The sequence below is a fragment of the Populus euphratica genome, unplaced genomic scaffold, assembly GCF_000495115.2.
Source record: "Populus euphratica unplaced genomic scaffold, PopEup_1.0 scaffold6.1, whole genome shotgun sequence".
NCBI lineage: Eukaryota > Viridiplantae > Streptophyta > Magnoliopsida > Malpighiales > Salicaceae > Populus > Populus euphratica.
In genome coordinates this window covers 2,210,766-2,224,250 of record NW_011499849.1, presented here as the reverse complement: position 1 = coordinate 2,224,250, position 13,485 = coordinate 2,210,766, and the positions used below count along the sequence as shown (strand labels likewise).

The 13,485-nt window shown below is 34.1% G+C and overlaps 3 protein-coding genes across 5 annotated transcripts; 1 reads left to right on the top strand and 2 right to left on the bottom strand.

Moving 5' to 3' along the window:
• Positions 1-1,003: 1,003 nt before the first annotated feature.
• LOC105120555 (uncharacterized) lies at positions 1,004-2,065 on the bottom strand. Its single transcript, XM_011018808.1, has one exon. It carries the CDS (start codon positions 1,959-1,961, stop codon positions 1,155-1,157), a length of 807 nt encoding a protein of 268 aa, XP_011017110.1. The 5' UTR covers positions 1,962-2,065; the 3' UTR covers positions 1,004-1,154.
• A 4,439-nt stretch (positions 2,066-6,504) lies between these two features.
• Positions 6,505-9,106, bottom strand: LOC105120554 (GPN-loop GTPase 2-like). 3 transcript variants are annotated; one of them, XR_841355.1, is made up of 7 exons: positions 8,744-9,106; positions 8,585-8,664; positions 8,416-8,490; positions 8,225-8,328; positions 7,973-8,131; positions 7,028-7,882; positions 6,505-6,754 (listed from the first exon to the last, which is right to left on the bottom strand). XR_841355.1 is itself a non-coding variant. In XM_011018807.1 (6 exons), exons 1-6 carry the CDS (start codon positions 8,998-9,000, stop codon positions 7,802-7,804), a joined length of 756 nt encoding a protein of 251 aa, XP_011017109.1. In that variant the 5' UTR covers positions 9,001-9,106; the 3' UTR covers positions 6,847-7,801. The 3 variants fall into 3 exon arrangements, 1 of the variants encoding a protein (XP_011017109.1); XR_841356.1 differs by having other exon boundaries at positions 7,039-7,882; XM_011018807.1 differs by lacking the exon at positions 6,505-6,754 and having other exon boundaries at positions 6,847-7,882.
• A 1,858-nt stretch (positions 9,107-10,964) lies between these two features.
• On the top strand, positions 10,965-13,066 carry LOC105120553 (LIM domain-containing protein WLIM1-like). Its single transcript, XM_011018806.1, has 5 exons — positions 10,965-11,283; positions 11,973-12,069; positions 12,170-12,213; positions 12,322-12,411; positions 12,585-13,066. Exons 1-5 carry the CDS (start codon positions 11,149-11,151, stop codon positions 12,810-12,812), a joined length of 594 nt encoding a protein of 197 aa, XP_011017108.1. The 5' UTR covers positions 10,965-11,148; the 3' UTR covers positions 12,813-13,066.
• Positions 13,067-13,485: the final 419 nt, after the last annotated feature.

The window sequence follows — 13,485 nt, the reverse complement described above, 5'->3', positions numbered from 1 at the left end:
TCATACTGCATCCCGTCCTGTTGATGGTTTTAAACATTATTTTCGTTTCATAATTTTAGAATTAAGTTAAAACAAAACTGAGAGCCTAACTCTTTGCCAACAGACCAATCCTCAAGTTTTATGGTCCTTTGAGTAACTGCCGATCTATTAGTTGATGCGTTGGCGATTACATGTATACATAAATTTCAGGGCTCGTGGGATTAGTCGTGGTGTGCGCAAGCTGATTCGGACACCCACATTAATTTAAAAAAAAAAATACTAATTTTTGCTTAAACAACGATGCAACATGGATGCGTTGGCGATTACATGTATACATAAAGTACTGATTTTTGCTTAAACAACGATGCAACATAAAGTAAAAGAACGAGTTTATTAAATACATAAAACCTTAAAAAAAATTACAGAAACAATTTACAATTCTTAATATTTTTGAAGATTGATAATTGAATTCTAAATAGTAAAATATGGGTTTAATTAAAGTCTATATATTTTAATTAATCATTGATTAAATAAAAAATAAAAAATTATAAAATCCAAAATTAATACTGAAAAAGGAAACAAAAGATAAATAAGGAAGTTAAATTTTTGAAACAGAAGCAATATGAGATGATTGTGAAGATCCGATTTATAAGAAATTCTGAAAGTTGATCTTTAGAGTGTATTTTGATATCGAAAACGGTCTCAAATAACCTTCATTTTTTTACCAAGAGCCTCTGAATAAGCCTTTTGAATTATTAGGACTTGCAATATTAATCGAATACCGAATTAAAAAATTATAGTCAGTTCAAATTTACCATTTCAGCAATATTCTTAGCCTTTTGCCTATGAAATTAGTCTATAAATCCTTCAACCACATTCCCCACTTCAGATGAATATCAAATTTTTGTTTTGGATTTGTAGTGCTGATGATTGTGTATGAAAGTATGGTATCTGGAATTTAAAAAACTAAAAAAAAAATAACAATTTTAAGCAATAATTAATTAAATAATCAACTTAATTCCTAATACTGGTGTAATTAATTTACAATTGTGAAAATTCCAGGTATGGTTTGAATTTCCAAACACATCCAACATTGGAACCCAAAGAAAGAAGCAAAATCTTAACCCCAAAAGGCAAAGAAAAAAAAAAACGAACTAATTGAACCGAAACCACCTTCAGAAGCTTTTTCGTTGCTCATGTCGTTGAGGCAATCTATCTGTGATAGCGCCAGTACTCTTTCTCTTTGGAGAAGATACCCCATGATTAATCTTGGGCTCGCTTAATCTTCCAACACCTTCTTTCTTCTTTGATGGCTTTTTTGTACTCAATGTAGGGACTATATACCATCCCAGAGAGGTCCATAATATAGCAACTGATCGCCCAAAGAAAACCAACAATAACAAGATCAAGACTATAGCAACTGGCATATAATAATAGGGTCTTCTCCATCTATTCAACTTGATGCTCCATGTAAAACATTTCTTCTCAGTCTTTTTGTCAGTTTCCAATCTTGGTTGCTCGGCTTGTTTCGTCTCAGCGGGTGCCTGTGCTGGCAACTTATCCACAACTTCAGTACTGTTATGATTGATGGGCTTATCTTTGACATCATCAACTCTACTAGCCCTGGGTTTGTCTTGCTTTTGATCTTTAACCTTCACTATAACAGGAATACAATCATTTGAACTTGAATAGACGAAACGAACCACAGATACATCTTCAGGCCCAATCTTAGTGTATATCTTCTGCCTTTTCTCTTCGAGTTCCGCGAGAAGTGCAGAGAACTTGTCAAGGCCACGGGACGAATATGGGTTCTTGTTATTCTTGCTGCTCTTTCTTGATTTTCTTGGCGGCGTTGCAGAAGGGCTCGATCTTTTTGGTGTTGCAGAAGGGCTGGATCTCTTTGGTGTAGAAGAAGGGCTGTTCCATGGTTCATCCTCTAGCTCTTGATTCTGAAAATTGCCACAGATGAATGAATTCAACATCTGATCATAAATTACGAGTCTTGCTCCGGTGAGTTTTAGATTGAGAGGTAAGTCTTGGATTGACTATACTTTATGTGGATTACAGGACACGAAGTGTCTATATATATATATATATGAAGGGATTCTAAAGAGAGGACCGGATCCAAGCTGATAGCCAGCCATTAGTCAAATAAAAAGGTTTGACGAAAACAAAAACCATGGAAGTTTCCTTGTTAATTTCATTTCGTGTCGTTTGACTGGGCGGTAACGGTGGTGCTTACAATGAACTCCTTCCGAAATCAGCATAGAAAAAAAAATCAAATTAATTGACACAGATGGAATTATTCGCAGTGAAAAAAAAATCAACCCTGTCGTGGAGCTGGCTTAGGCTTTATCCACAATTGCTTATCTCAGTCTGACTATTATACATTTTACAACTTTAAAATCTTCACAACTGCTGTGTTACAGTCATTGTTGCTAGCATCATCATCTTGAAGTGTTTCTTTCACGACATGTTGAAGCTCCATGTGGGCTAGAGAGAAGTTTCAATCAACTTTTCTGTAGTTTTAACCATCCGAACACCTCACGGGTTCTGGCCAGCTGATTATCTTACACGAACAGGTTTAATTATACAAATTTTAATGATCAGAAGATCTGAGATGAAAGTCAATCTGCATGTAGCTGCTAATTAATGAGCCGTGTTGAATGGTAATAGGAATTGTTTTTTAATGTATTTTTCATTTAAAAATAATCTAAAAATAAAAAAATATTAATTTGAAAAAAAATAAAAAAATTTCAATTTTTTTATAATATTTTTAAAAAGGAAAAATAAACATGCTAATATCATTTTTATAAAACTTAATTTGGAAATTCGCTAGAGAATTTCAAGGTCAGATCCCCCATCTCATTATGACATGTCTGAAAACTAACAAATTAAGATGAATTTCTTGAGAAACAAGCATATGGTTTGCACAACATGTCAAGTAAGAATTATTGTGCTGCTGTAGATATCATAAATGTCAATATTATTATAATCACCGAGGTGGACTTAGCTTCTTCATCTGTGTGTACGGTTTATAAATAAATAATCTTTGAAATTTTCAAACTTATAAGTCCGTGTTAGTGATAAGTACATGAGAATGTAAGCAGCCCTTGATAAACAAAAGCAACCAGGAGATAATGGTAAAGAAGTGAGGCTTGTTGTTTTTATGTTTAAAAAAATTAAATGTTTTTATATTGTATTAATATCAAAAATAAATTTAAAAAAATTAAAAATATATTTTAATAAATTTTTAAATAAAAAGAATATTTTAAAAAATAACTACTATTCTGGTACCAAACAGAATGTATAAATGGATTAATTCTTATAGCAAGATTTATTTTATGGGATTATTCAAGCCCGGCCTCCTGGGGTATGCTCCAAGTAATTTGGTTGAAATCTCATTTAGTGTGATTTTAATCACCCTCTTAATGTTGATTAAGATAGAGAATTATGTCTGATCTCAGGTTTCCCACTAAAACGAAAAGAAATTAAAAAAAGAATCGATCTGATAAAAAGTTGCCTTCAAGGACATGATCAGGTTGCAGAAGTTCTAAGGAAAGGCACTGAAACTTTTTAGTTAAAAAAAATATTTGTTTTAATCACTCTCATATAATCTTTGCTGCGTTGGGATGCCGTAGAAGTAACGAAGATCATACATGATCCTCGTGAACAATATGCAGCTAGCTAGGCTCGTAATGCTGGATGGAGGCAAGTTAATCAGTCAACTTCTAGAAAGGTGGCATGTGTTCCGCTGCCTTCAATTTTTTTTTTAATATATAAAACAAATGTTCAATTTTTTTTTGTTTTTTAAAAAACAAGAAACATCTTGAGCCAGTTTAATTTCATTCAATAAATTTAATGCCTTCAAAATTTGATTTTTAATTTGATTCAATAAATTTAGTTAATTTAATAATATAAATTGAAAGGATGTCAATTACATGAAAAAATAAACAATGATTAATTATAAAAAATAAGTTATTAATATTATACACATAACAGAAAAAATCTTCATTAAAGATTTATTGTCATTTCATTATAAACACTGTTTTATTATGAAAAAAAACTTAGAAATAATCTGGGAAGCCAACCAGATAAAATATTATATAAAAAACATCTTATTTTTATATCAAAATAATATTATTTTAGTAAAAAAAATTAATAAGTTGTAACTAAATTTTTAACTAGATTTTATCAAATCAGCTGAATCACCCTGAATTTTACTCTTTTTTTAACCCAATTTAATTCTAGCACTAAATCAACTAAATTCAATTTCAACTCATCAGGTACTGTTTGAAAACTATACTCCTAATGCCTTAAAAATCTCAAGCCATAGGAAAATTCCTGCACAGACAGTCACTCTCTCTCTCTAGACGGGGTCCAGGTGTCGTGAAGTAACAAGTTTCTAGGAAAACAAATCCACAAGATTTAGAGGTCACAAATTAACAATCAACATTTAGAAAAAAAAAAAAAAAAGGGGGAGAGGGTACCCCTTCTCACAAAACATTATTCACATGAATAATGTTTTTTTTTGTGTTTTTTTTTTTAATTTCAATGACAGCCTTGTACTTGGGAATCTAGATTCAGGGATGTTTTGATTCATTTCCCAAAAATACAGATTTCACATTGCCTCCTTTGCTTGTATTACAAGGCAGAGACTTCTTCTTCCAGATATGATGTATTGCCTGATCTGTACCAAACTAAATAGAAATGATCTCTTCTAGATGGTAACAGCAATGCAGACTGCATTGACCTTTGTAGAAAAATGTTCACATGCATAATCATTTAGTTAATATATTGTTCCTAATTTGATTCGATTGACCTTTGTATTATAGAATTTAAATAAATTTATGGCTAACTAATAATAATAAGAATATCTAGTATTCTCTATATGTACACTTTTCTGCAAGTTTGAAAAAAAAAAAAAAAAAGAATCTCTTCGTATATTTTTCCTTGCTAGTTCTTCATGAGCACCATCAACTGATTTTGATAGCTACTTCAGGAACAAGATTGGTTTGCTTAAATAGTCCGTATAAACATACAGAAATATTATATATTATACAAACATATAAAAATCAGATACGTGAAGTTATAAGAAAATTACTTTACAAGTAATAAGTAATAAGAATTCAGCACTAAAAACCAATAAAATGAGTTGAATATATAAAAGTATAAAATAAAAAATAGGTATCATGTTATTTATATATTTTTTTAATTTTTAATATAAGTATTTGAGGTAGTTTATACGCATCTTGATTAATTTTATAGAGTTTAAAATTAACAATTATATAAGTTTTTAATAATTTTAAGATTTGTAGGACTCGAACTAGTGATATCCAGAGAGTAAATTTAAGATTTGACCAATTAAATTATATTTTTTAAAATTTATTTATATTTTTTTATAATTATAAATTGATATTTAACAATTTAATGCTCGACCCAACTTGGATAGATAAGAGTTATGTTGGTGTTTTAGACATGTCTAGGAGGAATTATTTTATAAATTTTTTTTATTAAAATATATTAATTTTTTAACACGTCGTATATTAAAATAATCTTAAAAATATATATAAAATAATTTTAATTAAAATAAAATTTAAATTTTTAAAAAATGCTGTTTTAAATGTGTTTCCAAACAAGTAACATAGATATGTTTTGTCAAAGGATTGGTGGTAGGTGATTTTACTCGTGTTCATCACGGATACATAGAGTTTTCTTTTCTCTGCCGCTCTTTTTTAATGCCTTGATCTGTTTGGTTACAACGATGCCTACATTTTAAGTGAGCTCCCTCTAGTCTATCAAAATAAATCGACTAATCCCTATAATATAAAAAAATAACTAAACAGTTACTTGACCAGCGTTGACCAAGCTTGATTTATCATATTTAGTTTTGAATAAATGTTCTATTTTCTTATGAGTCTTTCTATATTGCCATCTTTTCTTTTTATTTTTATTTTTAAAAAATAAAATGGAAAAGATCATGAAATAAATGAAAATATTAAATTGTATGTAAACTGTAAGAATTAGATATTCAATTCTAAAAGATCATGAAATAAATGAAAATATTAATTTCTGGAACCATGAGAATTCATTAATTAATTTGATGGAGTGTGTGCCGGAGGTTATTGAAAGTTGATGCTAACAATTTGAGCCGCCCCTACAGTGTGATCAGGTCTGCCTACGCCTTTGTCATCAAGCTTTGTAAAACAAATCCACCGCGATTCTTCTTGCGAAAGAACAGGAAAGTTGCAAGTGAGGTTGAGAGGGATGAGAAAACGAGAGGAAAAAGAAGAAGAAAGATTACCGGTTGCTTAATTATGCTTTTAAGTTCACGTGGTTTCATCGGAGAGCGAGTGTCAGGGCAGTTGCTAAGGGCGACTGCCCCTTATGCAGATCATTTCGCAATGCCAAGATGCTGTTCATCTATGGAAATATAGCAATTTTTCATATCAACATTGAATAGGTCGACCAACGGGGCTCCCCTGGTAGCAAATTACTCCTTCAAAGGGAAGGGGAGGTTGTGGGCTAAATTCCTCGTGCAGGGGTGAGCCTCAATCCATAATCACTGAGAAAAGCTCAGCTTCCAGTCTTTCATTATATACATCATACATGAATACAAGTGGAGGGAGGACGATGCGAACTTCCTCGATCTGTGTTCTATGTATCATCTACCAGTAAACTACAGAATTGTCTCAACAGACAAGGTTTCCAGTCAGCATAATCAAATTTTTCATCACCCTTCATGCATGTACTTCTCTTGCACTGCTGCTGTGGACTGCTTGGTCAAGGAAAAAGCTAATTCTATGTCAATAACTTACCAATTACTGAGGCCATAATGAAAACTAATCTATTATTGAGACAGCCGGATCTTAGTTTCTGACAAAATATGAAAATTTCCTAAGAACTATTAAAATAGATAAGCACAATTATATACATAATGAACATGCATGACATCTACTTGAGCTCACAAGTGCATGAGCTTCAGTAAGTAGAAACAAGGTAGGATCACTCATGCTTAGTGAAGAGAACAATTAAACAAGAATAATACCTTAAAGTCACCTGACTGCATCGAAACACAATAAACATTAACAACAGTAAGGATAACGGTAGTAATCCCGACCAACAGAGCGAACTGCAATCTTGCTGAATGCAAGCACTGTCTTCGATGCCAGCAAAGAAGTAACCATTGGCCTTGCCTATCAACTTCACAAGAATCCCTGCACTATCTTTGTCCGTAAAAGGAATGTCTAACTAAAAACAAATCCATAAACATTTTATACAAACTTTTGAGAAAGAAGCGGGAAGAAATTCACAAGCCTGAATGTCTAAAGTTGTAAGAACGACAACACTGAAGTCTTTTACTATGTCTCCTTTGCAAGCTTTCTGCAGAAAAAAGTTTTAACAGCTTTCGAATAAAAAATATTCAACAACTGAATGGGTATTTACACCAATATGTTTACCAGAACTAATATCATTCTCCAGTCAATGGTACATCACTTTAATTATGGACCTTCAAACAACCCTACATAGACTGATCATGATCTCACAAAAGAACCATCGTTTCTGCAAAGCACCGTTTTACATCTTTTACCATATGACCAGTTGTTGAATCAAACTTTGCGATGGGTATTATCTTATATTTGAAATTAATGTCATCAACAGAATCACATCCTATTTCCCACAATGTTGTACATGGGTAAAAGAGCGAAAGGGTAGAATTGATAAAGGTAAAACTCAAGCATTCAACATACCACGCATGGAGTATAGAACAAAGATTGGTTTGAAGAATTCAGGTTTGGATTCTATGAATAAAGACCAGTGCTTAGCAGCACGAGGATCCTGATCGAGATGGTGCTGCAAATATGACAATATTGCGCGTCTGTATAGAAATCAAGGTTAAAAGCTGCACACATCGAAAGACATTTATGATAAGTACTTAAAATATTTCGTCATGGTAACATAATCCTCAAAACATTGATGGAAAGGAACCAACCCTAGCTTTGCCATAGCTCTCAATTAGATCGATCTTAGACAAGACATTGATGCGTGGGAGTTCTAGATGAAGCACTGTGGATACTGACAAAAGCAATGCACTGACATATTTTCCAGGATCACTGCAAAGATGGGCATCAACTAAGTGCAAGGCAGTCAACTGCATAAATTGAGAAATTCAATCATAATATCAAGATCACATAGTAATTAACAGGTTAAAATCATATAGAAGCCTTAAGGAAGCAAAGCATACCCTAAGATTCAACTTCTTAATGAGTTTCATGATAACATTCTTGACATTTGAATGGAGAAAAGATAATTCCACCTGATCAGGAAACTCGACAAGAAGGTAGTGATCTGCAAGATAGTCAGAGTGTTTGAGAATTATAATTCCAGTATAACTAGTGGGTTTTAAAACTTCAAAACAGAACAACACAGTGCGACCTTTCAATAGAGGTTCCAAATTAGATAGCAACCAGCCAATATTCTTCTCCAAATAATCCGTGCAATAAACAAGACCTGAAGAAACACCAGATAATTTTTTTGCATTAAGCAGCTAGGTAATAGCAGAGAGCAACGATAGAGAGTGGTATGAAATAGCAGGCAGGCTGACCTCCAATGGGACCAAGGGAATGCTCGTTCATTTCATCAATTAGTTTGATAAGATCTTCAATTTTAATAGCTAGATCATACCTACATGCTTGTAAATGACTATCTTTCGCAATGACCAAACAAATATTGCCAAATGGGTTTTGAAAGAAAGAAAGCTTACGGCAATGCATCGTTTGCAGGATCCAAATTGACAACTGTAACGTTCCTGTATGAAGCCATTAACATGAAGAAATTACTATTAGCAACATTTTCGTTGAACTTGTAAATCACCTTGCGATTAGGCTTATGAATTGGATGTTGCATTGCAGTAGGTGGTTTTTCCCGGTTCTGGTGGGCCAGACACCACCATTCCGTAATACAAGTAGGAGCATTCCGAAAATCGGACCCGGGGCCTCTCACACAAAAAACGAGAAGCATTCGAAAAGACCAAACGCTCTGCTACGATCTCTAACCGAACAATATTTACAAACACGTTTTCTACGATGCAAAATGGATAGGGCTACGCGGAACCATATATATGATCGTTGATAATTGTGTGTTTTTCACTGTATCTGTATTTTCCCGATGACTATGATTCAATGAATCCGGGGTAGCTTGTTTACAAATTAGTAATTACAACTACGGGTAGTAAAATTTTTAAAAGGCATGCTGCATGTGGTCCCCAAACCAACTTGGACCAGGTTTAAACTTCAATTTTAGATCAAAGTGATCCTCCTGATTATTTAGGGCACACGGTTCTAGCTTGGGGAAATATGATTTAAACATGACATGCTAATCCTTGGCATATCTGCTGGCACAAATCCTTGCTTTTTATAGACTGATGCAAGTGCTGCAGATTATTCAAGGGGATGCTACTAGTGTTTGCTACTCTTAAGAGGCTAGCTTTGTTGTTTTTTTCTTTCCATCTGTGCAGAAGAAAACAAAAATATTTGACAAGTATTTCACAAGGGAATTATTTCGGGAGGACCAAGCTTAGCTGGACCATCATAATTCATGAATCATGAGGGCACACCCAAGGCGTCTATTCTAAAATTCTCAAAAAGAAAAGGAGACAGGTCTCTTCCAAATAGTATTCTAAAATTCTCAAAAAGAAAAGGAGAAACAGGTCTATTCCAAATAGAAAACTGGGCCACAGTTTAGGTCTTTAGCCCACTTTACCGGCCTGGCTGTACAGTTCAGGCTTCTCTCGTTTCGGCTTGGTAGGACTACAAGTTTGAAGCAGAATTTTGGGAAGACGCAATGGTGTCATCAATGCATGTGTGGATCAATGTTCCTCATCATTTAGTAGCATAGAGAGTCCCAATAAAGAGAGTGCATCCATCATTTTAGACTCTTTTGTTGTCCCCGTGTGGGGTTTGTAGTGCCTTTTCCAGTATTTGCACATTGTTGAAATCTAAGGATGAACCCATAACAACCTAAATTTGTGATTTAACCACCTCTATACACGACTATGGTGGAGAGAATTGTACAAACTGTACAAGATCTTTTCTTTAATCTTACCTTATCAGTAAGCTCAAACATCCTCAATGCTTACATCTGAAGAGAACATCGAACCGTTTATTAAGACATCCTTTGCCTTCTATGCTATTTCCCCATCATATTCTTTTTCGAGTTAGAGGATCTTGTTTCAACAAGAGTGCAAAGCCATTCTCACTCTTCTGTTTTTCGCTGTTTGGTCAAATGTCAAAAGCACTGGAAAATCATGCAAATTAGGTCCTGAATTCTGTGATCAATTTGAAATTCAGTTTACGTGGCATATACAGTTGATCAACCTAGACAGAAATCTAATTAAGCTTCCCTGCGGGATCAGTCCAAGACTACAGCTCTCATGCTCCCCGCCTTTTTCTTTCAAAGTTTAACCATAGAACTAGCCCTAATCCCGTGGCCCATATTTGTACGAAACCAGAGATATTTTTGTAGGATAATATTAGCAGGGCAGATGTCCAACTATAACATTTATTGATTCATCTAACGAATAATAAAAGTAATCGAAGCAGGGGGGTACTTGGTATCCATGTACAACGTGCCTGGTTGAATTTGCATTTAACATTTTCCATTATGTAGCCAGCCAGGTATATCGTCGAACAAATTTATGACACCCCACTTACAGCCATGCCTAACCATACCAGTTCCTATTGTTTTCAGTTTGTAGCAAACAGTAAAGGAACTTTTCGATAAGACATTGCACCAAAGCAAGGTAAATGTCTCTCCTGCAAATCCGACCACTTTACCAAACTAAAGCTAAAATTTCCTATTTTTATATGTATGGTATTTATAAAAGTTGGGATTACAGGGGAAAAATAGAAGATAAAATATTTATTTGCAACCCTAGTTAGGCGCTTCAAAGGTGGACAAAATGATTGCCATTTACCACTAACTTCAATTGTACAACTCTGCTTGGGTCTCCGCAATAACCTGCTGCACACATTTGTCCATCATTTCTCTTCCTTATCTTCCCCTCATTACTTCTCTCATTAGTCCTCCACAGAAACAAAGCAAACAAAGGGAGGCGATAGGAGCATAGGAGATTACAGTTGCATTTTCTAAGCTGAGAATTTTGAGGCCATGGCATTTGCAGGAACAACCCAGAAATGTATGGCATGTGACAAGACTGTCTATCTTGTGGACAGGTTAGCTGCTGATAACCGTGTGTACCACAAGGCTTGCTTCCGATGCCATCATTGCAGAGGAACCCTCAAGGTATGCTCTCTATAAATGTAAGAGTTTTAACAAGAGATCAAAAACTCGGTAGATCCATATATTTTAGCACATGTTAAAGTTGAATTCCTAGACGTTTTCTAGTAAATACTGATTGAGCTCCATGTATTCCCAGTATTGCATAGCTTCCTTTTTCAAATTTTGTCCTCTTAGTCTTAGCTATATAACTTTCACAAATAGCATGTGCCTGGATTTGTCACGTATCATGGATGATTGAATTCTCAAGTTAATTTTCGAATTCAGTATTATGAGCAGAACGATATCTCCTTTTGGAAACTGAAACCCTCCAGAAACTAACAGTGCCATTAAATACATCAGTCAATAAGATACAAATTTCAATAATACCGGCACTGAAGCAAACATTTCAGGTGGAGGAGCTCCCTTAGAGTACATTGTGTTGATATTCCGTAGTGACATGATTTTTTTCATCTCTTTCTTTTGATGACATTCTCACTGATCTATTTACTGTTAAACGAAGCTAGCTAGTCGTAGAACAACCCTGATTGATCGAATTTATGATACTAACTAACCAATTTAAATTGGTTGGGAGCCCATGAAATGTAATAACGTCCTGCATCAGCTTCTTAATGCAATCTTGAACTTTTTCAGCAATATGCACTCAGCTAGAGATAATAAAAGATAATTTATCAAGTTTTAGCTCTTATTTGCAGCTTGGCAACTACAATTCCTTTGAAGGTGTACTCTACTGCAGGCCACATTTTGATCAACTCTTCAAAAGAACTGGAAGTCTTGACAAAAGCTTTGAGGGTAAAGATAAAGAAAAACTAATATGAAGCCAGTGTTGCAAAAGCCATTCATTTTCTTTTCGAATTCCAACTGATTTACTTGCATTCAATTTCCTTTCCAGGGACACCAAAAATTGTAAAACCAGAGAAACCTGTTGATGGGGAGGTAAAAAAAAATTTCCCCTATATTCCTGGCATTTAGATGCTTTCTTATGTCTTTCGATTGAGTCTTTAACCCCTCTTTTGTTCTATAACCATGATTTGTTTTGAACAGAAACCTATATCAACTAAAGTCTCGACCATGTTCGCTGGAACCAGAGACAAGTGTTTCGGCTGCAAGAACACTGTCTATCCAACTGAGAAGGTAAAGACTGCAACATTTCAAAAACATCCAACACACTAAGAGCAGACACTACTCGTTTCCACGTTCAATGTTTTTTTTAATCATCATATACTAAATTTCAAAAAGATACTGAGCTGTAAAGGATCTTGACACCTATCATTGATTTGAGACCATTAATATTTGTCGGTTAAAAGGTTTCGGTGAATGGAACTCCTTACCACAAAAGCTGCTTCAAATGCATTCATGGAGGATGTACAATTAGCCCATCCAACTACATTGCACATGAAGGTCGCCTCTACTGCAAACACCACCACAACCAACTTATCAAGGAAAAGGGTAATCTGAGCCAACTTGAGGGTGATGTTGAGAAGGATTCCATGAATGACAAAACTAATGGAAGAGAAGTTTCTGCTGAATCATAAAATGCTGAACGAGTGTATTTTCCTGCCTTGCGATGTTGCTGTCAACCTCATGGTTTATTTACACTTCCTGCAGTTCAAATGGCTTTATGCTTACGAGTTAGATTGAAATCATGATATTTATTACCGAAATGTGTGGGCTTTTGTTTGTTGTATTCGGATTTTGTTCTGCTACTTTGGATGCTCGCGTGAGATGAGAAGCCTATTTGATTCTAGCATATGATCATATGATGAGCTAAACTCATGTAATTTGGGAATGCTTATTGCGATCTACTGCATTTCGTTTCCGAATCATCATGAAGTAAGTAAAATGAAATTAAAACAAATGGTATTTCACTTTCATACTCTCGCTTATCCTACTTATCCTACATCTACTCTCACTTATCCTACTTATCCTACATTTCTGAAATCATTTTATAAAATCGAACTGAGCCAAGTTCAACAAGGTCATTTTATCTCACTAACTCTGCCAAACTTGTTTTTTGGTTATTTGGTTATGGTTTTATAAAATAGTAAACAAAAACAATAAGAATCTCATTAATCTATTCATGTGTGTCACTAATTAGATGATAAGGAATTTGTCTATCTTAAAAAAGTCATAATTACTCCTCCTGTTTACAATGCTTGGTTGAATTTTTTTACTTTTATATTTAGAGCACTAGATATAAATCACATC